Source organism: Micromys minutus (assembly GCF_963924665.1).
Source record: "Micromys minutus genome assembly, chromosome: 24".
Lineage (NCBI taxonomy): Eukaryota > Metazoa > Chordata > Mammalia > Rodentia > Muridae > Micromys > Micromys minutus.
The window spans coordinates 39,567,999-39,593,224 of record NC_137959.1 but is presented as its reverse complement, the minus strand read 5'-3'; the positions used below and the strand labels follow the sequence as shown (position 1 = coordinate 39,593,224).

Here is a 25,226-nt window from a genome sequence, read left to right as displayed (position 1 = left end):
CAATCATGCTCAGCCCTAAACCAGACCTTTCCAGAACCAACTGCTAGCTGGTAAGCACATTTTAAAAATCCTACTAAGGAAGAGAGATGCAATCCAGCAAAACTGACTACTGAAGGCCGGCAGATTCAAGGCTTATCTGAAGCACCAGGAGACGATAGTGCATGTAGCTTGTGACTACAATTCAAAAGTAAACATACACAGACGAACTTTCAAGTCACGTGGCACAGCAAACACACACACACACACATTCACTCACTCGTCACACCTTTTCTTCTCACATGAGCACTCTTGAGATTTAAAAAAAGACAAAAACAAAAAACACATCATTTCAAATTAAGCACTTAAATCTTTTAAAAACCTGTGTCTGGATATGTTAGATAAATAAGCAAGCAGGTAAACAAACAAGCAACAAGCCTACTTTAGACCCAGCTTAGGGAAGTACCTTGGTTTGCCTACTGTAGTTTAAGACACGACCTTCTAGTAAAAAGAAACTGCACTTCCCCCAAAGATGCTTGTGTTTCAGACTTTAAGATCTAGCCCCAGTTGCCGAATGCAACAGCATACATCTGGTCGACGTGCCTTACAGAGGAGGCAAGGGCCACTCAGATGAGGAGACGCAAGTGGGGAAGTAAAACGAGCCTGCGTGGGAGGGACCACAAGCTATTTCACAACGCTGAGAGAGGAGCCATAAAAGGTATGACTGACTTCAAAACATCGAAATAAAATTAATATAGCCCTACTCTTCAACAAGATAGTTTTACACACATGCATGCACGCGTGCACACACACACACACAAAATAATAGTTTGGCACTTAGCAGCTTTTGTTGATATTGCATCCCATATTAAGTTGCAAATTTATTTTATAAAACATTAATTTCTGCAGCTACCGTGTCAATAAACTGAACTAAAAGCCTGTTTTGTTTTTTGTTTGTTTGTGGTTGTTTTTTTTAAAAGTGAATTGACCAAGTCAACAGGCACCGGTGACATTGCAGTCATCTGTTGCTCTAAACAAGGAACTGTCTTCTTGGAGAGGCCTGAAGCAGACTGAGAAGAATTTTAAATTTCAGGGGTTAAAAACAAACAAACAAACATCAACAAAAACAGAGCAGTCACCACAGCTGTCCAGACTTCAGTTTCTCTCTGCTCTGCTGGCCATGGCTCTGTCCTGTGCAGATATTTCACCAAAGTCAACTTGCCCTTTTGGGTAGTCTCTCTCCTCTGAAGCCATCCCAGCAGCAGCAGAAAGTGCTTTTCTGCAGCACCTTCTCTGAGGGAAGCTTCCCAGTAGGGAAACATGCCAACAAGCTCTGACTGACATCGGATTCCCTGGGTGGCGTAAATGTGTAACACATCTGGCCTACAGCAAAGGAGAGACCTTAGACCTTCTCTTGCCAAGTTGCTTCTGGCCCTAACAGTTTGAAGCGGCTCCCAGCCCCTTTTATACCCATCCTACCCCTACCTCTTTTTAGTAACTTCTTAATGCTGATGACTCCCAGCAGGTGTAAGAAAATTCTGCAGAGGCTACCCTTTTAGGAAAATAGGATTGATGTCTTATATGCACTTTAATGGCATATAAGCATCTCACGTAGGAAGTTTCTAGAAGAAATTCCTGTTCTCCAATATAATCAAAGGATGTACTCAGACATTTAGCAATCACTAAGATACAATGTTGCCTCTTATAGTCATGCTCCAAGGGAAAGCAATTTGAAGAAAACAGTTAGAAATGAGGAACTCTATCAAGTTGACCAGAAACTTGATATTGCACTGAAATAGCCAAGTGCGCCCAAGTCCCTCATCTCACACCAAAATGCCATAATCTAAATGGAAAACAAAATATCTTACGAGATAAATTCCACTAAGTAAAGAATTGTTTTTACTAAGGGGAAGTAAACCGGAGGGTGAAAGTGGGGGTGAGTGACAGGGAAGCAGGGGGAAGGGTACTAATGGGAACAGAATAAAATTAAGTTGAGGTAGTTTATTCTACCAGCCAAACATTACTGGGAGCGAAATTCATCTAAACCTCTACGCTTTGGGAGCGGCCTGTTACGAAGACACAATTCTATACACACCTGCATTCAAAGACAAGTCTGTAGCTCTAAGCAGCAGTAAACAGGTCTGAGTGTGCTTTCAGGCAGATTAGATGAAGACCTTTTGATCCCTTACACGTTATCAGGACAGCTTTTTTTTTTTTTTTTTTTAATGTTTCATTGTTTTTAGTTGCAGCAGAACTCTCATTTGCCTGACTCTGTCTAAAGTCTCCTCTGCACTAACAGCCTGGAGCACAGAAAATGGTTTTGCTTTTCCGGGTGGAAAGGAAGAATGGCATGACTGAGCTCCCTCCTGATCTCACATCACCACCCCAGAACTCTCTGGGCCTGGCCCAGGATTTTACAGTGAGCAATTCCTTTAAGCTCACACAAAAGCTTCAGCCTTGAGCTCCTTGGTTGGCTGAATCTTTACTAAGGTAGACTGTTGCCAGGGAGGAGTTTTATCTAGTTTCAATTCCTCAGAATAGAGATTTTGAGAGTCTTACGACAGAGCACTAGTAATATGTGGGAACCAACTGCACAAGCCTCAATTACTGGGCGGAGCTGGGCATTTTCTCCTCCACACTCGACACAAGGACAACCTTGTGTGGCGGCTATGTTGGTTTGCATATATGGATTCTGTTGTTTGTTTACCACAGCCACACACACTGGAACTCAGCAGTCAGTCAGGTAAGAGTTCCTTCCGGGAAAATGCACCTTAGGGTTTTAACTTTGATATTTCACACGATACAAGCCCCACACCCTCCTTCTAGGACATTCACCAGCCTTGGTTACCAATGCATCAGGCTGGAGGGACTGATTCCTCCCAGGTAGTTTTTCAACAGTACGCGGTCTCCAGACAAGGGCAGAAGCCTGAGCTCCTAAGCATTAAAAACCCACCAAAGAGTAACCATACTGAAGCCCGGCACAGGCAAGATGGGGCTGCCTCTCTGCACTTGCTGCCGTCCAGCCACGGGATGCGCCTGGGGCAGGATCTCACTTTTGGCTCCTCTTCCTCTTCAAGGGGAATGGACCCGGATGCGGAACAAGCCTTGCTGCAGCTGCAGGCGGAAGAGCTTGCAGTTGGCTATGCGCAGGGCTGCACAGCCTGTGCGCCGAAGGTCGGACGGCAGGAGCGGCTTTGTGTGATGCCAGGTGCCGGTGCTTCTCTTAAACTCCCGCACGTAGTCATAGTTGGTACCTAAACCACAGAGGGAGCAGAGCTGAGCAGATGCCCCTGAGCCACAGGAAGCAGCCCCCTACTCCAAGCATCCAGCTTCCTCACCTGTGTCAAGGTCTCCGATAACATAAATACTGGCTCCTATGGGGACTGCTCCATAGACAAAGGACGAGCTGGCTGGAATGCATAGGTTCTGATCATTAAGGTAGATCCACCTGGAAGCAAGGTCCACAGACACAACTCAGGAAATAGGACGTACAACGGACGTGGTACAATCAGCTCGGCAAGCCATCAGCACACCTCACCCTGCCTGGCTTGACCCCCTTGGCTCACAGGAGCCTTGGCTGTCGTTACTGCCAAGATAGACAGCAGAGGCTCAGATGGCGCCTCTCGCACACTCCAGCTCCTGGCACCGCTCCAAGCTCGGCTCTCGTCATGCACACTCTGCTGTCTTATTCATCTGTTTTTTTTTTTTTTTTTTTTTAATTGTACGTGTGTGTCTGTGCATCTGTGTGTAGGTATAAGCACATGAGTGCAGTGCCCCCGGAGGCCAGCAGACAAGGTCAGACCCCTGGAACTGGAGTTACAGATAACTGTGAGCGACTGATGTGGGTGCTGGAGACTGAATCCGCCCTTTGCAAGTGCAGCAAACGGTCTCAATGACGAGCATCTCTGTAGCCCGGGAGTATTGCTTCTCATGGCTCAAGTTCCATCACACTAGCCAGGATTCATCTGGATACCTTCTGGCTGTACCTACGACAGTCAGGGGACCTTAGGTGAGCCTTGTTTGGTTCTGTTTCTTGGTGGACTTATGGAATCACTGGATTTTGTGAAGTGACATGTGCCACTTAAGCGACAAGAAAATGCTCTCTTTCCAAAGTTTTGTTTTCTGCTCAGTAAGGCATGGGAATTCCAGTTGCTTATGCTCGCCAGGTCTCTGTGCCCTTAGCCCTTTGAAGACCTATTTCCTTAAAGTCTAACTAAGCTGGGTATTTTGGCAAGAGCTTACTGGCCACTTTATGTACCTTCTTTTGCAAAATATCTATTAGAAATTTCACTGATTGATGCTAACCCCAGAGGCTCGGACTGCCCCAGAAACAACTCACAAACTGTGTGAAGTTCAAGAAAAAAAAAAAAAAAAAAAACATTAGGCTCAATCCTTACACACTAAGAAAACGTTGACTAATTCCGGGTTACATCCTGTTTTGCATGTACTTTTTGCTCATTGTAACTAGTAAGATCTTAATGCAGAGTATCAAACCTTAAAAAAATGCTTAAAATTTGTAAAAATAAATAAATAAATAAATACATACATACATATAAAAAAATAAAAAATAAAAAAATAAAAACTCCAAAAGTTTAAATGAAAAATAAAAAGAAATTTCACTGATTTTAGAACACACACACACAAATAAAAATAATATAAATCCTTTAAAAAAGGCATTCTAGAAAATACCTGACCAATCTTCAAGTGTGAAGGCCAGGAAAGACAGGCTATCACAGGCTAATGGACAGCAAGGAAGAATAACACCTCTTGGCAACTAGAGGCAAGGGCCATGCTGGTGGAAAGAGGGTGACACTGAAGGCAGTCTGTACTTAGCTAGTAGTGCAGAGCTAACACCTGTGTTCTGACCAAGGGGGACACTAACATCAGGAGCCAAGTAAATGATTTATGAGGACACTTTGGCTTTTGGAAATGTTTGTACAAGTCTAAATTTGCTGCCAGGGCTGGAGAGGTGGCTCAGCAGGTTAGAGCACTTAAGGCTTTTTCAGAAGATACGGGTTCAATTCCGAGCACCCACATGGTAGCTGGTAGTACTAGGGGATCTGACATTCTTTTCTGACCTCCATGGGGAACACATGGTACACATATAATACAAGCAAACCCCTCATAAACATAAATAAATGTAAAAGTTACTGCAAATAGATATGGGACGGTGGCATGGGCACTGGCTGTTCAGCCTGTTGAGCCAAGTTTGACCTTGAGGATCCACATTGTAGAATCAACTCCTGCAAAGGTTGTTCCCTGACCTTCATATGAGATAAATACACTCCAGGCTTTGCCATGTAGTACTGTTCACTCAGGAAACCGACCGACTTCCCACTAACAGCTTATACCCACGCCGGACCATAGCCACTGCTTAAACAGCCCTGAGGCTCCGCGGTCCAGGACGGTGGATACAGTTCTGCGGACACTTTGGCCTCTCCATTCTGCTGCACAGCAGTTAAAAGAACCAGTGTAGCAGGTGAGTGGCCTCCAATGTCAATTACCAACAAAGAAACACTTCATAAAGAACGTTACTCACTTCGACAAACTCCTTACCACTGTCACAAAACACACAGCTTCCTTATTTTAAAGTTCCAAGAAACAAGGAAACAAGATAATTTGCCCAAGATTATAAAACAAAACTAAGCCACTACATTTCTACCCTTCTCTCCTTCCCTGTCTTTCCCCTCCATCTTCCTTTCATTTTCTGAGACAGGGCCCAGGTTAAGCTGCCAAGGGTAACCTTTAACCTCTGTTCTTCTTCCACTGCTTGAGTGCTGGATAACATGCCCAGGTTATGGGGTGCAGAGAATGGACCCCCAGGGCTCCATTATGCTCTCTCTGGAGCCATATGTCCGGGGTACTATCAGATGACTTACCAGGACTAGAAATATGGAATTTGGCATCACACATGTACATGCATGTAGTCTACTTAGTCATATACCAGCCCAACATCTACGTCCTCAGGGTCTTTTTCATCCCACGTCACGGCTGGTCAGTAATTATGGACATCACTGTATTTTCTGTTTAGGTTAATGGTGTGGTTTCTGCCTCCAGGCTGGACCATGACTCAAGATCAAGAGCAGGGTTTGCTCCCTGGGACTCATGTTTTCACAAGTCTTACTAAGCAAAGAGAAGAACTCCATTGTCCTAAGCATCAGATGCAAATGGTCTGACATTTGCAAGGCCAGGCAGTACGGTGTCTCCTCAGAGCATCAGGATGAACAACTTTTACAAAGGACTGACTCAACCCCAGGCACACACTGGGCAGGTTAACTATTGGCCTTGCCAATAAGACTAAGATACAGAAACGTCTTCTGCACATCCTTGCAAATAGAATGGATGAAGTGAAAACCTCAGCTAGACCAATGGCTGCAGAGAAAGGCCTGAGACGGAAAGATGCAGCCTGTCCAAGACACACCCCATCTGGACAGTAATAGCGATCAGCCTAGTCACCCCAGGGCTGAGGACTTTCAAGACTGACCTGACATGTCCTCCCCAACTCTCTCTCCTGAGTATGATTGAAGTTGGTCTGAATTAGCAATTCTTGTTTCGGTTTTCTAAGTACTCGGATTATAGGTACGTCCCACCACACCAGCCATTTCTACTCTCTAAGTGAACTGCATGGAGGGACGGGCCTCACAGGCCTGCTGCCACTTCCCGTCTTTGGAGACAGGAGTGCTCAGGGATTCTTAGCCCTTCTTCCTGGGTCACTAGCATTCATCCAGGTGTCAGGCATGCCTGTGTAATTGTACCCTCTATGACGGAAAGGTGACACCAGCAACATAACCTCAAAGTTAACACAAGGACCATGTGTCAAACAGGAAACAGACAGGGTAAGAGCACTGGACTCAGGAAGGGGAGATTTTGAAGAGCTGCCTCAGCCTCAGACAGGTCCTGAGCAGGGCGCTGGGAGGACCTCAGTGTCTGTTGCACTCTGGGAGAGTCACAGCAGGAGAGAAGGGGGTGAAAGAAAAAGCATGGCAAAGTCATGAGAGAGGCTGTGTGGACAGCTGATAACACCACAGGGGCGCAGGGCTTCCAGAGGAGGAAGGGAGCCCTCTCTCTATGTGTTTGTTTTTTTTTTTTTTTTACCATGACTTAGAAGTAATTTGTTGCCTTTCTTCTTTTTAACAGCTTTTTTTAAAAAGAAAAATCAGAAACCACAGAAAATATTAAGATGTGGCATTTTTCCAGGAAAGTTTTAATCTAAAAATAAGGAACAAAGACAGGAAAGAAAGAGATTACAGACAATCTGGTCTCCATCTAACCCAGAGTTCACGTGGCAGCAGTTACCAGTGTGCAGAGAGTACACACCAAGGAGGGAGCCCTGCCCACTGCTGGGGGATCTTTCTGCCGGTCGGCCAGGATTTACGGGAACATAGTCAGGCCAGTGGGGTGGGCGCAAAGGGGGCTCTGCAGCCTGAAAGTCTGAGTGTGGGTCCCAGGTCTGCTGAGCACTCAGCACCTATGCTCCGTGCTCACCGTAAGACCAGTTGGCAGTGCCTGAGCTGCAGGAACACAAGAGCCAGGCAGCGGCTGTGCAGCATCTGGCTTTGCTCATTCCCAGTGTTTAACAAACGTGCAAATGTCCTGTCTGTCAACTGACAGAGGTCCTGCCAGCTGCTGTGTTTACAGGCTAACACAGGGGAGCCTGGGAGCACAAAGGCTGGAGATGCATGAGTTTTATTAGAAAAAAAGTTCTTAAGATCACAGGCTTATTTTTTGTGTTTACACATTCATGTATGTTTATATATGTATTTATGTGTGATGATGTGCTTGCACATGTGTCTAGGCTGATGTCATGCCTGGCTTTCTTGAGGGTGCTAGGAACAGAAAGAAAACCTGCAGATTTGAGCAGCAAGTACTTTACTGACTGCCCCCTACCCCTCCCCCCCTTAAATACAAGAATGGGGCCGGGACATGGGTAGTGGTTAAGAGTGCTGGCTGCTTTTCAAGAGGACCCAAGTTCAGTTCCTAGCACCCATGTCTGGTACTCACAACTCCAGCTGCTAGGGATCTTTTGACCCCCTTGAGCACCCACACACACAACACACACACAAATTAGTCATAAAAATATATTAAAGGCCAGGCAGGAAGATCTCTGTAAGTTCATGGCATGTCTGGACTATATAGAGTCCCAGGCCAGTCAGGGCTGCAAAGTGAGACCTCAAAACAGAAAGGGCTGGGGAGATGGCTCAGCGGTTAGAGCACTGACTGCTCTTCCAGAGGTCCTGAGTTCAAATCCCAGCAACCACATGGTGGCTCACAACCATCTGTAAAGAGATCTGATGCTCTCTTCTGGTGTGTCTGAAGACAGCTACAGTGTACTCATATATAATAAATAAATAATAAAAAACAGAAAAAGAAAGAGTTAAAGCAGACAAATAGAAATGAAACACACACTCCTCCCCACTCACAGTGCTGTAGTCTCCTCAGAACAGACTCCGAGCAGGCTGACTGGAATACCAAGGTTCTAACAATACAGCATGTCCTGGGATGCCTGGGACGCATTAGAGTCAGACTTGATCCCACCCAGGGCAATAGACAAAAAGAACAGAAACGTAAGCAAATGACTTCTGACATGTTGCAGCTCACACTGACTGCGCATGGAGTCAGTCATCACAGAAAAAGGTTTGTATCCATATTTTATCAGAAGCCAGACACACTGCTACTGCTTGTTAATCAAGCAGGACAGACTGTCTCATGCTCATCTGGGCAGAAGGTTAATACACTATTTCCTGCAGAGGCAGCATTCCCCCACTGTGGCTTATCAAAGAACGTAACAAGGCTGGCATCCCCTGCCCACCCCCACACAGCAAATGTCTTCGAAGCTGCCTCCTCATTTTCTGTCTAGTGAATTCCCCAGGCAGTCTACCTCTGATGACGGAAAGTAAAGACATGTCTGAAAGTATTCGACATGAAAAACACATGACAGCCCAGGCAACGTTCATATGCATGGCTAACACTGTATCTGTTTATTATTCACTGCATCTCAAAGACAGGAAAGAGGCGTTATCTTGTGGCACCCCCACCTGGTACCATGACCGAAGTACATAGGATCACATTGTGCAACAGGCCCCCTAGGGATCTGAACAGGTCACTGTAGTGAGAACACTGCTGCGCCTTTAGGAAAATCTGTGAGAGGAGGAGCGGGGCAGGACCGACCACAGGCTCACGCCATAGCCTGTCAGGTGTTTTAAAAAAGGTTTTTGTTTTTACATTTATTCATTTACTCTCTCTGTGTCTATGTCTCTGTGTGTGTTAGTGTTTCTCTCTCTGTGTATATATCTGTGTGTTTGTGTCTCTGTGTGTGCACATCTCTGTGTGTGTCTGTGTCTCTCTCTGTGTATTATCTCTGTTGTGTCTCTGTGTTTATTTGTGTATGTTTGTATCTCTGTGTGTGTTTGTGTCCGTGTTGTGTTGCTTGTGTCTCTGTGTGTGTGTGTCTGTGTGCACACACTGACACACTGTGTGGAAGTCAAGAGGACAGTCTGGAACTCAGCTTTCTCTCTCTTTGGGGTCCTGGCAATTGAATCCTCTCAGTGTTTTAATATCTCAGAGAGCAGCTTAACTGACACACGATGGAGCATCTGATGCCTGTCAGGTTTGATGCTGGAGGACCACCTGGGACCTTGCCTTGTATACATTCAGTTAACAGTTACAAAGTCAGACACAGTGCAGAGGATAAGGGATCAGTGTCTGAGCAGTGTGCTTGGGCCTGGGAGAAGACAGCAAAGGCTGTCTCTGGAGAGTGACAGTTATGTGTTGTTTCGGAAAGGGACAAGTTAACTAGATTGGCAATGAGGGGTATTTCAGGCAGAAGCAGTCTAGAGCTGAGCTAGCTGAGGGCACAGTGTGGAGCCTCTGGAAAGACAGCAGCAGAAAAAGCAAATAAAGGCCCTGTCATAAAAGACTACGTATGGTCAGGTGTGGGGTGCACACCTTTAACCCCAGAACTTGGGAGGCAGAAGCAGGTGGATCTCTGAGTTTCAATGTCAGCCTGGTCTATGTAGCAAGTTCCAAGACAGCCTGGACTACACAGAGAGACCTTGTATCCTCTCCCCCTCCAAAAAAAGAAGTCATACATACTAACAGGACAATGTCAAATATGTGCTAAGTTCCAGGTTCTGTGTTGTTTCTTTGAGTCACTCTGGTGGTTTGAATAAAAATAAACTCCATAAATCCATATATTTAAATACTTGGTTCCTAGTTGGTGGAACGGTGTGGGAAGGGCTAGGAAGTGTGGCCTTGTTGGAGGAGGTGTGGGACTTGTGATTTCAAGAGACTTACCAGTTGTCTCTCTCCTCTCTCTCTCCCTCTCTCCCTCTCCCTCTCTCTCTCTCTGCCTCCAACTTTTGGACGATAACATAACCTCTCAGTTGTCCCTACCACCATGCCTTTGCTCCACCCTCCTGGACTCTAACCTCTGAAACTGTAAGCCCAGTGACATGTGTTCTTCTGTAAGATGTCTTAGTCATCATGTCTTACCACAGCAATAGAGAAGTAACTAAGACACCAGTTTCTGAAGTCTCTGACAAAATATCCAGCATGTAGTAGGTACACCCCCAACAGAGAACTCAGTGATGTCATTGGAAATCAAAGCTAAGGCACAGCTCTGAAGCATGGAGGGAAGGGGGGGGAGGGAGAGCCTCGAGACTGTCTGAAAGAGAGAGCAGGTATGAAGGCCTTCAGACTGATTACCTCTTAAACTCATCATGATAGAACTCAGACTTGCAGGTGACCATCTCACTGCCCTGGATGTCTTCTCGACTTCGGACGCCTCCAAATACATACAGCTCCATGGCAACGCCACAGGCCACTGCTCCAAACCTGCGGGGCCACAGAACACGGGTGCTGGCTTAGAACTCAGGACCTCACCCCAATTCCTCTACTACTGCTCTTTTGTTTGCTGGTCTTTTTGAGACCTCAGGGTAGGCTAGAACTCACCAAATACATCACATTGTCCTTGAACTCACAGCAATCCTCGTGCCTCAGTAGTCTCCAAGTGCTGTGATACAAGCATATGCCACCACGCCCAACCCAGTTCCTTTTTGTCTTTATGTGTATAGGCACACGTGTGTGTGTGTGTGTGTGTGTGTGTGTGTGCGCATGTGCAAGGCCCAAGGTTGATGTCACTAGTGATTCCTTATTCATTAAGGCAAGGTCTCTCAATTGGAACCAGAGTGTGCCGATAGGATAGTCCAGCTAGCCGGCTTTCTTAGGGACCCCTTGCCTGACATTTACTTAGATACTGGGAATCTGAGCCCCCATGTTTGTACAGCAGACTACACATTTTAACACGGAGCCATCCCCCAGTGTTTATTGCTTGTGCCTGCAATGCTCTGTTATATGTGCCTATGGGCCGTCTGTTTTAGGGCTGCTAGCCTCTGAGGCCTCACACAGCAACAGTGGCGTACTGCGGGGCACTCTCTGCCTCACCTCCTCTCTTTCAGTGGGCATATGGCGGTCCATTGCTGGGTCCGTGGATCGTAACACTCCACAGACTCGAACAGTTTTCCATATGAGCCTCCACCCATGGCATAGATTTTCTTTTTCATAGCTGCATAGCAGCCAATCTGAAAGGAAGAAACAGTGGTGGGAAGAGACCATTTGTCATTAGAACTGATGGACAGACAGAACTGGCCCAGAGCACGGTCACATACCTAGGACAAGCTCTGACTCCTAACAACAAAACCATGATGCCTTCTAACATGACCCACAGGACCTCAGAGATGGAAAGAAAGAGCTGGTGACATGCACTGGAAATTTCCAGAAAAGGAGTCTTCATCCATCTTCAGCAAAAGAAGTTAATAACTTTCCTTTCCTTCTTGGGGGGCCATGCTGGGCATGGAACTCAGAACCTCAAACATGCCAGGCCAGGGTTCTGCCACTATGCCGGATTTCAGCCCATAGTCCTGTAACATATGGGTGCTTTGTTTTGAACCTAGCTCTTTTCTTCCACCATATGGACTCTGGCATATCAGGTGAGATACATCAGAAAGCTTGCAGCAAGCATCTTTATCCACTGGGCCATCTTGATGTCCCCATAATCTGACTTTTTACTGGCTTTGTAGGTAGTGGCACTTGCCTGGTATGCTCAAGCCGTGAGTCCCACCCACACCACACTGTGTGACATGGGGGATGGAAGGGTATTCCAGCATATCCTTTCTCCAGGTATACATCCCCAGGACTTAGGACTTGGAACAATAAGTTGCTCAGTTTCTATCACAATTGTTTAGTTGGATGATGTGGTAGTTTGAATAAAATGGTCCCACAGGCCCACAGTGAATGGCACTATTAAGAGATGTGGCCTTGTTGGAGTAAGTGTGGTCTTGCTGGAGGAAGTGTTGTCACTGAGGAGTGGGCTGTGAGGTCTCCTAGGCTCAAGATATGCCTAGTGTGACAGTCTTTCCCATGTTGCCTATGATCAAGATGTAGAACTCTCAGCTCTTTCTCCAGCATCATGTCTGTCCGGATAATGCCATGAGTCCTGCCTTGAGGATAAGGGACTAAACCCTCAGAACTATAAGCCAGCCCCATTCAAATATTTCCCATATAAGACTTGCTATGGTCACGGTGTCTCTTCACATCAATAAAACCCTAAGACAGAAGTGTACACAGTAAAAGAAGACAGGATATCCATAGCATGAACCACAAGCATGGCCAGGACTGATGGGCAGCTCTGCCTGTAACCTGAGTCTATATGACAGAGGCTCACAGAAGGAAGCCATTGCAGCCTTTCATGTGTAGAGTAAGTAAGTGGGAGAGATCCAGCTATTCACAAAGCATCTACTCCAGACCCTGCCAACACAGCACCACTGCACTGAGCCAGACTAATACTCACAGGCTCTTTCCTGCTGTGATGTATGATTCCAGGCATGAAGGCAAGCTGCCAACAGAGACAGAATTCTAGGCCTGGATCCTCTGAGCATTTTCTGTTGCACCAAAGGCACACTTAAGAAATGAAAATGTGTGCTGAGGACTTTGCTCTGCATTAGAGTACTATGTGAGTCCCTGTGGGTGAGCCTTGCCATCCCAGAAAGAGACGCTGACTCTGAAGCCAGCTGCACAGACCGAGGCTCACCTTCCTAACCATCGTCAAGTCAGGTTGCTTTGTCCAGGTTTTTGAATAGATATCGTAACACTCCATGGAAATCAGCTCACGGTCACCATCCTCCCCTCCGAGAATGTAGAGCATCCCATCTATCTCCACGATCCCAAAGTTGTGTCTTGCCTAGAAAGACATTGCAAACCTTGGTAGGCGAAAGTGGATACTCCACATTATTTTATTCCAGTGTTCCAGCAAAGAAGAGACTTGTTCACACTGTTTCTCCTTGGAATGTCTCCTCACTGTGTGTGGCTTCTTCAGCACAACAGACAGAGCCAGTTACTCCTCAGGACCAGGGACAAAAGATGCAGGCTCATCAGCAGAGATGCTGTGCTTAACCTATTCAGAAGAATGCCTACAAGGACAGTTGGCTCCATGGTATTGCTTCTGTACACTTATGGGCAGGCAGGTTTCTGAGGTGACTGTGAAAGGTAGCACAGAGACTACCTGCAGCCAGGAGAGGCAGCAGGGAGGACACGGCATGCCCAAGTATCAGGAATTCCAGAAACCTGAGGTGCTTATAATTTACCTACAGCCCAAACAGAACACAGAAAATTCCTGACTTGTGGAGTCTCGTAGGAACATGTAAAGCCAGAGGTAGGGCACAGCAGAGCAAGAGGAAGGTAGTGAGATGGCATCTTGAGACTGGGGCAAGCAGTAAGGGTAGTGAGAAACAGAGTCTCTGCAGGGAGATGGTGCTAAGCAGGAGGCCAGGAGGAGGTAGGGAGAAGGGGAAGATTTGGGAGAACAGGTAGGGCAAGGCCAGGCAACCTCTTCTTCCTCTACATGGGAACCCACACCCAATAAAACTGCCAGAGAGAAAAGAAACGCACCCTGGAGACAAAGTGCTGCGTACCTCGTTCATGGGTGGGAGCGCAGTCCACGTGTTAGCATCTGGGTCATACTTCTCTCCTGAGCTCAGCGTCTGCTTATTTTCATCCTGGCCCCCCAACACGAACAGAAATCCTTCTGTAAGAAGCACAGGGGTCACACAGGACACTCCAGCAGATGCCATGGGGTAGTGGCCTGGCATTTAGAGGCCCCCTCCCTAGCCCAGAGTATTCTTGCTCCTTGACGAGAGTCAAACTAGTTAGTCACCCTGGCCACTAGGCTTTATTCAACACAGTCTGAGTTGATTCTTACCCTACAGGAGGAGAAGAAAGGTGATCCCACCCTTCAGTCAGCAGGCAGCTCAGGGCTACCTCAGCTCCTCTCTTTGTCCCCCACCTCTGAGTCTCAACAGCATCTGACCTACAGTCCACATCTCGCCAGGTCACAGGGATGCCCTGCACAGGGCATTGGGCATGCAGACGGAATGCAAGATTAACTCCTGCACCTGCTGCCATGGAGGAACACATAGCTAATGGATGACTGCTCACAGAACCATTCAGACACAGAAATGAATTCCAAGGGTGGCCTAACAGGCTCTCAGAGCTGAAATGTCACCGAGACAGATCAAAAGCGACCATCAATCCCATGACAGAGACAAAAAGACAGAAGCTGCTGTGCAGTAATGGTACAAGTGTTAATCCCAGCACTCAGGAGGCAGAAGCAGGAGGATCTCTGTGAGTTCAAGGCCAGCCTGGTTCATAGAATGAACTCCAGGACAGCCAGGACTGCACAGAGAACCCCCACACCCAGAAAAAAGGACAGAGCCTACAAAGACAAGCAGAGAATGTGGAGAAAGGCCTGACATGCTGGATGAGACATCCAAGAGCTGGGAAGCAACGGAACATAAGAGGATAAGGAAGATAAAAGGGCAGGCAATACGGCTCTGCAGGTAAAAGAGCTTGCTGCAAAGGATGACAACCTGAGTTTGATTCCTAGGACCCATATGTCACCACTATACTGGGTGGTGCTAGAACTCAAACCCAGGCCACTCAACAATCTGAGCTACACCTCCTAGCATTAAGCTTTTTTTTTGAGACAGTATGCAACAACAAATCCCTAGCTGGCCTGAATTCACTATGAGATTAAAGCTGTGCACCACCAGGCAAAGATCACACCCGCATATCTGTACAACTTGGGTTCTGCTAAAATTGAACAGAGAGTACCTGCTGAAAGCACTCCATGGTTAATTCTTGGCATGCTCAGAGGAGCCAGTTCAATCCATAGCTGCCGATTGGGGTCGTAGAGAGGGCACATACATCGCATGGCTGCTGTGGGTTTCCGTGAGCTAAGGAAATATATAATTGATGTTTTACAGTTCCTCTCATGATAACCACTGTCGATTTCAGTACTCCACAGATAGTTAAACATTTATAACAGTCAACTAGGGTTACACTTTAGACACAGAAAATTACCCAAACTTCTTGTCACTCCTCCTCTCCCTCCTTAGAAGCCTCCCCCCACCCCAGAAATCTCTCCACCTCCTCTCCCCAGAAGTCCCCTACCCCCACCCCTCCCTACCCCTTCCCCGCCACACTCACACTCTTTCTTCCCCTCCAATGGTCACTATGCACTCTGAGTAGCCCCTGGGCTTGAAGCTGGCCAGCATGGCCTCCCCTTGCTGCGGCTGGCTGAGCGGGATATTGCTGCACTCTTTGACAATTTCTCGTACCAAGGGTTCATTCAGCATCTGCTCTCGCAGGTAGCTGGAATCCAACCCTGAAACCCACAGTGCTGACATGACATCCTTCATGTGGACCTGCAGATGGGAGGAGGAGGAACAGAACAGGGATGACACAGGTCTTCTGAAACACACTCTCTGTTTCACAGAACATGGTGTCTGTTAACATCTGTCAGCCCATACTATCGCTGTCGGTCCTGTCTGATTATGCACACCAGCCCCTTCCTCTCCTCTATCAAAAAAATTTATTTATTTATTTTGTGTGTATATACACGTGTGTGTGCAGGTACCTATAGGTCAGAAGAGGGTGTCTGATTTTCCAGAACTGGAGATACTGGCTGTTGTGAGCTGCTTGGTGTGGGTGCTAGGAACTCTAGTTGGGTCCTCTGCAAAAGCAGCAGACGTTCTAACTGCGTAGCCATTTCTCTAGACCCCTTCTTGATCTAGGCTGTCCTCAAGCCCACCTTCCTCCTGCCTCAAGCCTCCATGTCCTGGATGGCAGGCATGTGTCCCTCTGTTCTGTGCTCCTCTCTACTCTGTTGTCCACAGTCTCTAGGAAGAAAGGTTTGGATGTTTCAAGAGCTTTGCTCACACTGCAGGTCCCACCCAGTGGGTTAAGTGAGCGGCGCAGCGGCTCAAGTACCAGGATGAAGTGTGACATTTATAGAAGCACTATAGGATGGTGAGCAGAAGTCCAGCGCGGTATATTCTGGGCAACAGAACAACATTAATATTGTAAGAAAATCAGCAAAGCCAAAAAAAAAAAAATCCCAGAATGGTGTGATAGTTCCTGCAACAATCATGGTTCAAGACTATCCCAGCTTTGGGTATTTTTGGTCTCAGTTGCTATCTCTGACAGTTGTGCATGCTCTGGATGATTTGGCCACAGATTTGCTCAACTAACCATCAAGTATAGCCTCTGTGGATAAGGGGAAACCCTTGAGTAACTTAAAACACACGTTTCCATGCTCTGAGAAATCAGATTAGCCAAAGGACAAAAAATTGTCACGTTCCCTAGTAACCAGGCCACCCGAATCCCTGAGGCAAGAGATGGTCCTGACGGCCAAGGGGGAGCAGAGTCTCCCAGAGCCCCTGTGAGTGTCACCCTTCCTAAGTTACCAATGTGGATCAGTTAGGTGGTCTGACTGTAGCTAAGACCACAGCGTAGTTCCCGAGTGTACACCCTCACAGGCTTACAGGCTCTGAAAACTACAAGATAATCACTAAGAATCCAGTCTGCATCAACAAGAACACTGAACAGTGTACTTATGCATCAAATCTATTCTCCGCAACCAACATAGGGCACGTCTTCCACTGGAACAGGTGACTGGGGAGAAGAACAAGCTCCTTTCCCTGTGGGATTTCGATGGGGACCAAAAGGCTCCCACTCTCTAAGGCCTTCACTGCTGTCACTCCACCACCCAGTTTTTGTTATTTGTTTGTTTACTGATTTTCAGACAGAATCTCATATAGTTCTGGCTGTCCTTGACTTCAGAGATTCACTGGCTTCTGGGATCAAAGCATCCACCCACCTATACCTCGCTAAGCATTCTTTTTAATTTTTTTCCCCCAAGTCAGCTAAGATGCTGGGGGCTGGGACCACCTGACATCTGTTGGACCCTTACCATGTGCCCTGACTCTTGAGTAAAGGACCATCGGCTAAGAGCCTCTTTCGTGCCAGTGCACGACTTTAAATAGTCTGTAGACGCCTTTGGGAGGCAACACAGCTGCTTACTGCTGAAGCAGGCTCTGGCTCGAGCAAGCACTGTCTGCCACAAACAGTTCAGACAGCGTGCACTGAACGTGTCCATCACAAGCCTCACTAACCTCCAGGAGCCATTTTCACTCAGGCCAGAGTGGGAGCATGTCCCTGGTGGCCAGCCTGAGGTTAGTGCAAACAGTCCTTCGTTGGTATGAAGTCTGCGGTGACTGGCCCAATTATAGCCATCTCCTCTGACACAAACTCGAGGGACTGTACCTTACTAATAGTCCTGAAGGACGGCTACCATTATTCCAAAGTTTACTGTATCTCCTTTCTAGGTATAGAGGAAACTTTTTCATAGCTCCTGGGAACTGCTCTCCCATGTCCCACAGAAGGTCCCTCCATTCCAAGTTTTGATCTTAACAGTTAGCCCATGGTGAACTGTGACAGAGGAGAGGATGGAAGACAATGAACTGGTGGTGGCCATGCAGTAAGACACTTGAAGATGTCCACTAAGTGGCCAGGACTGACCCAGGCATGAGAGATAAAGAAGGCTGTGAAGAGCGGAGAAAGAGAAACTATGATCCCTGTTACTAGAGGAGTTCCAGAGAGCCACTAAGATGTAAAAACCAAGTTTCTCAGATATCCTAGGCCTGAGAAACATACATTCAACCCTGCAGGAGCGGAGGGACTCAACACCTGAGAGTTCTCAGGAGCAGTAACAGCTATAGGTAGGAACCCTGCTGCCCACTGCTGCTAGAAGCCCAGGATTATAATAGCTGTCAAACGACAGGGCTACCAGTAATTAAAGCTCCAGCAAGAAGCCTTCGACCTGAGCATCTACAGATACAAGTCTGACTAAACAGCCTAGACAAATCATCTCCTGGCTCTTAGGGCTGTTCAGTACTTAGCCTTGGACACTTGAGGACCCAGGATTATCAGCATTGGGAGTGTTCTTCCTTGCCATCTGGGTAGACCAGAAGGACCCTGCTAACAGTCGGAGACTGACAGCTTCAGCAATGGACCACAACCCTACCCATTCCACCAAGTAAATAAACACATTAACGAGAAGGAAACCTAAGGCCATGTCCTGAATGGAAGGTACCTTTCTCATTTCTACATCATGTGCTATCCACCGAATCACCGCCTCGAACACATATCTCTCATTGCCGACATTCAGCTTCTCAAGAGAGATCACTTCTTTGAGCTTCTGTGGACTCAGCTCTAGGAACTCCTCTGTGCTGCTGACGTCTCGGAAGTGGGTCTCCAGGTACTCGGTGGCCAGGTAATGCACATGGTGCAGACAGTAATGCAGTGCAAAGTCTCGGATGCCAATGCAGTTCTCTGCCGCTATGCAGCCCTCCAAGAACTCACAGCACAGGGTTTTAAGGTCCGTGAGCAGCAGCAGGTCAGCTGCCTGCACAACATCTTGGATTGTATCTTCATTTAACCTGATCTGTAAGAATATCACAAACATTTTATAGCTGGATCCAGAAAAACAAAACCAAACCCCAAAACTACTAACCCAGTAGTCTGGCTCACACAAAGTCCCCAACTATTTCCTTTATTTTTAAATATTTAGTTTTAATTATGTGTATGAGCACATGAATGCAGGTGCCTGCAGAGGTCAGAGGCACTGGATCCCCCTGAGCTGGAGTTACAGGCAGTTGTGACATGCCAACATGGGTGCGAAGAACTGAACTCAGGTCCTTCCCCTCCAAGCGCTGAGCCATCTCTCCAGGTCTCCAATCCCCAGTGATGTAGGTCAAAGATGACTATTGTTGACCATCCATTGTACATCTTTCAATAGACTGAGGCATCAAGGGGTCTTAAACTTTTTTAAGCTTTATTTATTATGTATAAAGCATTCTGCCTGCATGTATGCCTGCAGGTCAGAAGAGGGCACCAGATCTCATTAAAGTCTGACTTGTTTGTTTGTCTGTTTTTTTTAAAAGATTTATTTATGTTATGTATGTGAGCACACTGTCACTGTCTTCAGACACACCAGAGGAGGGCATCAGATTCCATTACAGATGGTTGTGAGCCACCATGTGGTTGCTGGGAATTGAACTCAGGACTTCTGGAAGAACAGTCAGTGCTCTTAACCTCTGAGACATCTCTCCAGCCCTGTTTGTCTGTTTTGAGACAAGGTTTCTCTGGGTATCCTGGGCTGTCCTGAACTTGCTCTGTACAGCAGGCTGGCCTCAAACTCAGAGATCCACCTAATCCCTCTTAAGTGCTGGGATTAAAGGCATGTGCCACCATCACCTGGCTGGTTTGTCTGATTTTTATTCTTTGCCCTCCTGTGTCAGCATGATCTACTGTTGAGGGGACCCACCCATGTGTTCACATACACAGGTCACACAAAAACCTGACTACTAGTGGAAATTGGAGTTACCTGTTTCTGTCTGCCGAGTGGAATGCCCAGCAGATAGCACAAGCTTTGGCTCTCCTCAGTAGCCCTGCATTCAATGCTTGAGCCTCAAACCACCTTCTGGATCAAGCCCATAATGTAAAAGTTTCTCTCCTTACGACTCTTTACTTCTGATGAATTTCTCCAGTTTCCTGACTGACGCTTCTTTGTCTCCATGCAAGTATACAAAATGGCACACACAACTGAGCTCCCAGCTTCTCTACCTCAGAAACGAGGGCGTTCAGGATCCAGCAAAAACCATTCTACCAGAATCTGTACTTTTCATACCGCAGACTTAAAAGTGTGGTATTATCAACTGTCTCAGAAACCGAGCACAGAACCACGAAAAAGAAACAGGGAAAATTTCCTGCACAGAGGACATAAATAACTTTTTCTTCTTTTTTAATTTACTTTTTATTTTATGTGCATTTGTGTTTTACCTATATGTATGTCTGTGTGAGGATGTCAGATCACCAGGAACTGGAGTTATAGACAGTTCTGAGCTGCCATGTGGATGCTGGGACTTGAACCTGGGTCCTCTGGCAAAGCAGTCAATGCTCTTAAACAGTGAGCCATCTCTCCAGCCCATTTTTTCTTCTTTTTATATTTTTTGTATGTGTGTTGGCTGGTTTATGTCAAACTGACAAAAGCTAGAAGCATCTGGGAGGAGCAAATATCAGCTGAGAAAATACCTTCATAGGATCAGGCTGCAGGCAAGACGCAGGGCATTTTCTTAACCAATGTTTGATGTAGGAGGTCCCAGTACCTTGTGGGTGGGCCTCATGCATGCCGGGACTGGCTCTAGCACTGAGCTACACCCCCAGACCCCAAATATAAAATTCAGCCAGCAGACAGGGAACAACTGCAGACTAAATAAAACCCGTGAGCACACACTAAGCCACATCTCAATGAAACCTAATGCTGATTCATGAGTTTGCCATCCCTACATTGCCCCTGGGTTCTAAAGTTTAAGCTGGGACAAATCCCAGCAGTCAGTCTACAGACAGTCCCCGAGCTGAGCCGAAGCCCACACAGAGAGAGGATGCCCTCAGTGGCCTGTCACTGGCTGTACTGTAAGTGACTGATTTCACCCTGCCCAGTGAGAGCAGGTCACCTGGTTCCTCCTGCTGTGCAGGGTTTCTAGGATTTTAAGGGCTCTGCCTCCATTAATTTTAACAGTCACACATGTGCACACCAGCCGCCTTGTGTTTAGGAAAGAGCTTCCCTAAACTGGGCTCTCAATGCTATGAAACCACAGCACACCCTTCAACAGGACTAGAATCCCCGAGTCTCCGAGTGTGTGGACACAACGGAAGCACTTAGAAAAGACAAGCAAAATACTCCACTTAGTGGTGGGCGACAGGTCTCTCAGAAAAGGGGAGGCGGGAAACAGCAGTGACCAAGGCTCCAACGGGCAGGGCGAAGGGCGAGTGAGATCTTGGAGAAAATGAGGCACAACGCAGTTTGACACAGGTAAACGTACAACACACTACTCTGCTCTCTGGACAATATACCTACCTGACTTGTCTTTTCTGTTTGCTTTTTTAAAGAATTATTCCTATTTGTATGTATATGTGTGTGTGTGTGCACTTTAGAGAGTGTGTGTGCACCTCCCCTGGAGCTGGAGTCACAGGTGATTGTGAGCCGCCTTCTGAGGGTGCTGGGGACCAGAGGAGTAGCCAGCTCTCTCAGCCACTGAACCATCTCGGTATCCCTACTAAGAGTCTTAAGAGACTGTTTTTCCAGAGGTACCGAGTTCAATTTCCAGCAACCACAAGGTGGCTCACAACCATGTGTTATGGGATCCTATGCCCTCTTCTGGTGTGTCTGAAGACAGCCACAGTGTACTCACATAAATAAATAAATAAATCTTTTTTTTTTTTTAAATAAAAGAGTCCTGTGCTAGAACCTAAGTCGTAGAGAGGACAGGGCTGGGAGGCGAGAAAAAGAAAAAGGTCTAGTGGTTTATCATTTCCTGTCTGCGTGTTATCACATCTCCAGACACACTGATGCACAGCGAGTCAAGGGAAAGCAGAAGACACAGCAGGTGGGGTGAGGCACATGACCACCAGTAAATACTATAGTGAGGGTAGCCTTCAATGGGAGGTGCCTTTCACTGCAATGCCCTACAAGAAATCGTTTCTATACAAGTCCCAGTGACAGACGCTTCTACTTCCATGAAGACAGAGAAGGTCCAGACAGAGTGGATGTTGTGCAAGACGAGATTCAAGATGTGGTGGCAAGAGTCGGTGGTGAGGGGTGTACCCTGCTCTTCTAACCTCAGCCTGGAGGGTGGAGCTCGGAAGAGCACAGACTAGGATTTGATCTATGATCTATCTGTGCTGCTCCGTTAGGGACAGAGTCTGGAAGAGCATGTATGTAGGGCCGTCACCAGGGAGACACCAATAGCTGCCCCGGTGGCAGATGATGACACGGCAGTGCCACTTTGAAAGCTGCTGAGTCTGCCAGGTCTTGCCCCTGGGTCTCACCATACCTGCCCACTGAAGATGTAATCCAGGATCTCTCTCATAACCATCACCGATATCCCTTCAAGTTCAATCTTATAAGTGGATCCGTCATCTTTTGGAGGATTATAGTTTAACTTTGTCCTAAGAGAGGGAAAAAATGTAAAATTTCTATGAACCAACCGAAGCAGGTATAAACATATATGCACTGAACTCTACAATACAACACACAGTGAGCAGCAAACACACTTCCACTTAGAGAACTTAGCTTCAGATCAATATGCACAGCTTTAGCTAAAAACTATTGGTCCTCCTACACAAATGCTTCTTCATCTTTTTGAAAGATTTGTTTTTAATTATATGCATGTGTGCCCTTATGTGTGCAGATGCTCATGAGGCCAGAGACATCAGATTCCTGAGGGGCTGGAGTTAAGAGTTATAAAGGCAACTGACACGGGTGTCAGATGCTGAACTGAGTCCTCAGCAAGAGAAGAAAGCCAAGGGTACAACACAATGAAACACTGTCCTTAATTTTAAAAAAAATGGTGCTGAAGAGATGGTTCAGTGTTAAGAGCACTGGCTGCTCTTTCAGAGGATCTAGGTTTGGTTCCCGCCATCCACATGGCAGTTCATAAGCACCTGTAACTCCATTCTCAGGAGGTCAGACACCCCCTTCTGGTTTCTGTGGGCATTGCATGCATGTGGTGCACAGCCACATTCAGGCAAACATTTATTCGCATAAAAAAAAAAACTCAAAAGAAGTTGGAAAATATGAGAGATGCCGTAAGAAAACTGGAAGATGAACTCAGGAGGCTGCATTTAAAGTAGGATCGTCTCCTAGTCACAGCCAAAAATACCTGACAAGTACTTGTAAGTGGAGAATGACAGACTCAGTCCAAGGATCATTATGCCCCGAGGATGCTAGATATGGGGATAGATTCTTACAAGGCCCCGGAAGAAAACAGGCCACAAAGGAAGGGATGAAGGTTGGAATAGCTGCCTGCTTCACATATAGAAAGATAGAATGCCTGAGAGAAAGAGAAGACTTCACAATGTGAGGATAATCCAGGTGTAGTGCCACGAACTTTAAATCCCAGTACGTGGTAAGCAGTAAGCATTCCTTTGTGAGTCCCAGGTCAAGGAGGGCAGTATAGTGGGACCTTGTCTTAAAACAAACAAAACAAAAACATAACAAAATAAATAAATAACCAAACAACCCATCAGCCTCTCAGAGAATATGGTTGGGAAGTGTGTCCCAGCCTACCAAGGTAGACCCAGAAAGAAGGCATGACTGGTGTACTGAAAACACTGCCACTCAGTACAAGGTTGAGGGTGAAGAGCAATTCCTGGTCCCAGCACAGGAGGCCCTGCAGATGGCTCTGAAGGATCTATAAAGTAGGTATTTGGACAACGTTGTTCCCCTTGGTATTTAAATCTCTTGACTACTTACTAACCCGTTTTTTTTTCTGGGCTAATGTTTACTGGGCCTCCTCCACTTGCAACACCCTTGGGTCTGTCTATATGCCTGATAATAAAAGGAAGCATCAGACAACCTTCAGTCAAGAGATGGTATGAATAATACCAAAGCTTCCCAAACGTGCAAGCGTGTCTCCCAGCAACCTTTACCACTGACATGTGTCAGAGTCTCTGTGAGGGTGGCATGGCCATTCAGCTCCCAATTCACCCTCTTTGCCCACTCTGTCAAAGTAGGTCGGGTCTTTTAAAGCATCTTCCCCCTCAAGTGAGGTAATGCTAAGCACGTCAGGAGGAGACAGTAGAAACTAAACAAAAGAAAGAAAACTGCAAGACAAGACAGCCACAATTCCGGTTCTGACGTATCTCCTGGGAGGCTCCCACAGCAGATCTCCTGGCAGGCTCCTGAGGTTACCTTCAGTCACCTCCCCAGAGCAGCTTCCCCAAGCACCTTAGAAAATCAATGTCCAGTGAGTTCCACCAGTGTGGTCATGCAGTGAGCCAGAGGCATGTCCTATGCAAGGTCAGCTCAGCTCCGATCAGTTACTCCTACATTTTAAAGGTTCCTTTTTGACTAGCCAACCTACTGCTACCCCAATCTCCTGTTATAATGAATGATTCTTACATGCTTTTTCAAGGTCAGGTAGACAGCTCAGTAGGTAAAGGAGCCTGGAAATCTGGTGGACAGACAGAACTATCTTCTATAAATTGTCCTCTAATCTCCACATGTGCTTGGACACACCCACCCACCCTCTACCCATCCCTAAATTAAAAAAATTAAGAAAGACCAGAGAGTCAAAACCCGATAGTGGTGGCTACAGCACACACTTTTAATCCCAGCACTCAGGCAGAAGCAGGCAGATCTCTGTGAGTTTGAGGCTAGCTTGGTCTACAGAGCTAGTTCCAGGACAGCCAGGGCTACACAGAAACCAAAACAAAACACCACACCATGAAGGGGGATGGGGGGAGGTTCTACAGTTAGAAGCATTTACAGCTACGGCAGAGGACCTGGGTTCAGTTACCAGAACCCATGTGGCAGCTCAGAACTATCTAACTTCTGTTTTAGGGGATTCAACGCCCTGTTGTGGTCTCCTTGGACACAGCTACATATACAGTGCACATACATACATACACAGGAAGGCAAGGTACTCATATATAAAAATCAAAGTAAATAAACATTAAAAACAACCCTCTAAACTTCTGTGTTCAAATTACTGTGTTTCTCTGTCCTAGATGGAGACTCACAAGGATATTACAGATGTGCTTAGCTGGGGGAGGTTTTCTTACCTTAATTTCACCATTCAAAGAAGGCCTGGCTGTGCTGTGTGTGTTGCAGATGGGGTAAGGGACCTCCGATTTATTTTAAAATGACTATTAATTATGTTTTAAACTCACCTGTTCTTCTATCTTACCCTTGCCCCCCTAGCACTGTCTGAGCACACATAATTGCTACCTCCTGAGAGACTAGCCCCAGGTTGGCTGCTCCATGGCAGAGCATCAGCAGAGACTCTTCCAGG

The 25,226-nt window shown here is 46.7% G+C and overlaps 1 protein-coding gene across 1 annotated transcript in view; it reads right to left on the bottom strand.

The window, feature by feature from the left end:
- Positions 1-2,931: 2,931 nt before the first annotated feature.
- The window catches only part of GAN (gigaxonin), a 43,355-nt gene continuing 21,060 nt past the window's right edge, over positions 2,932-25,226 (bottom strand). The window contains exons 2-11 of the mRNA XM_080937047.1: positions 22,266-22,380; positions 18,464-18,814; positions 15,517-15,734; positions 15,142-15,263; positions 13,944-14,056; positions 13,064-13,213; positions 11,419-11,555; positions 10,681-10,809; positions 3,315-3,424; positions 2,932-3,230 (exon numbers count right to left, since the gene is read on the bottom strand). Coding sequence (XP_080793173.1) covers positions 3,049-3,230; positions 3,315-3,424; positions 10,681-10,809; positions 11,419-11,555; positions 13,064-13,213; positions 13,944-14,056; positions 15,142-15,263; positions 15,517-15,734; positions 18,464-18,814; positions 22,266-22,380 — 1,627 coding nt within the window. The 3' untranslated portion in view covers positions 2,932-3,048. The remainder of the gene's footprint in view (positions 3,231-3,314; positions 3,425-10,680; positions 10,810-11,418; positions 11,556-13,063; positions 13,214-13,943; positions 14,057-15,141; positions 15,264-15,516; positions 15,735-18,463; positions 18,815-22,265; positions 22,381-25,226) is intronic.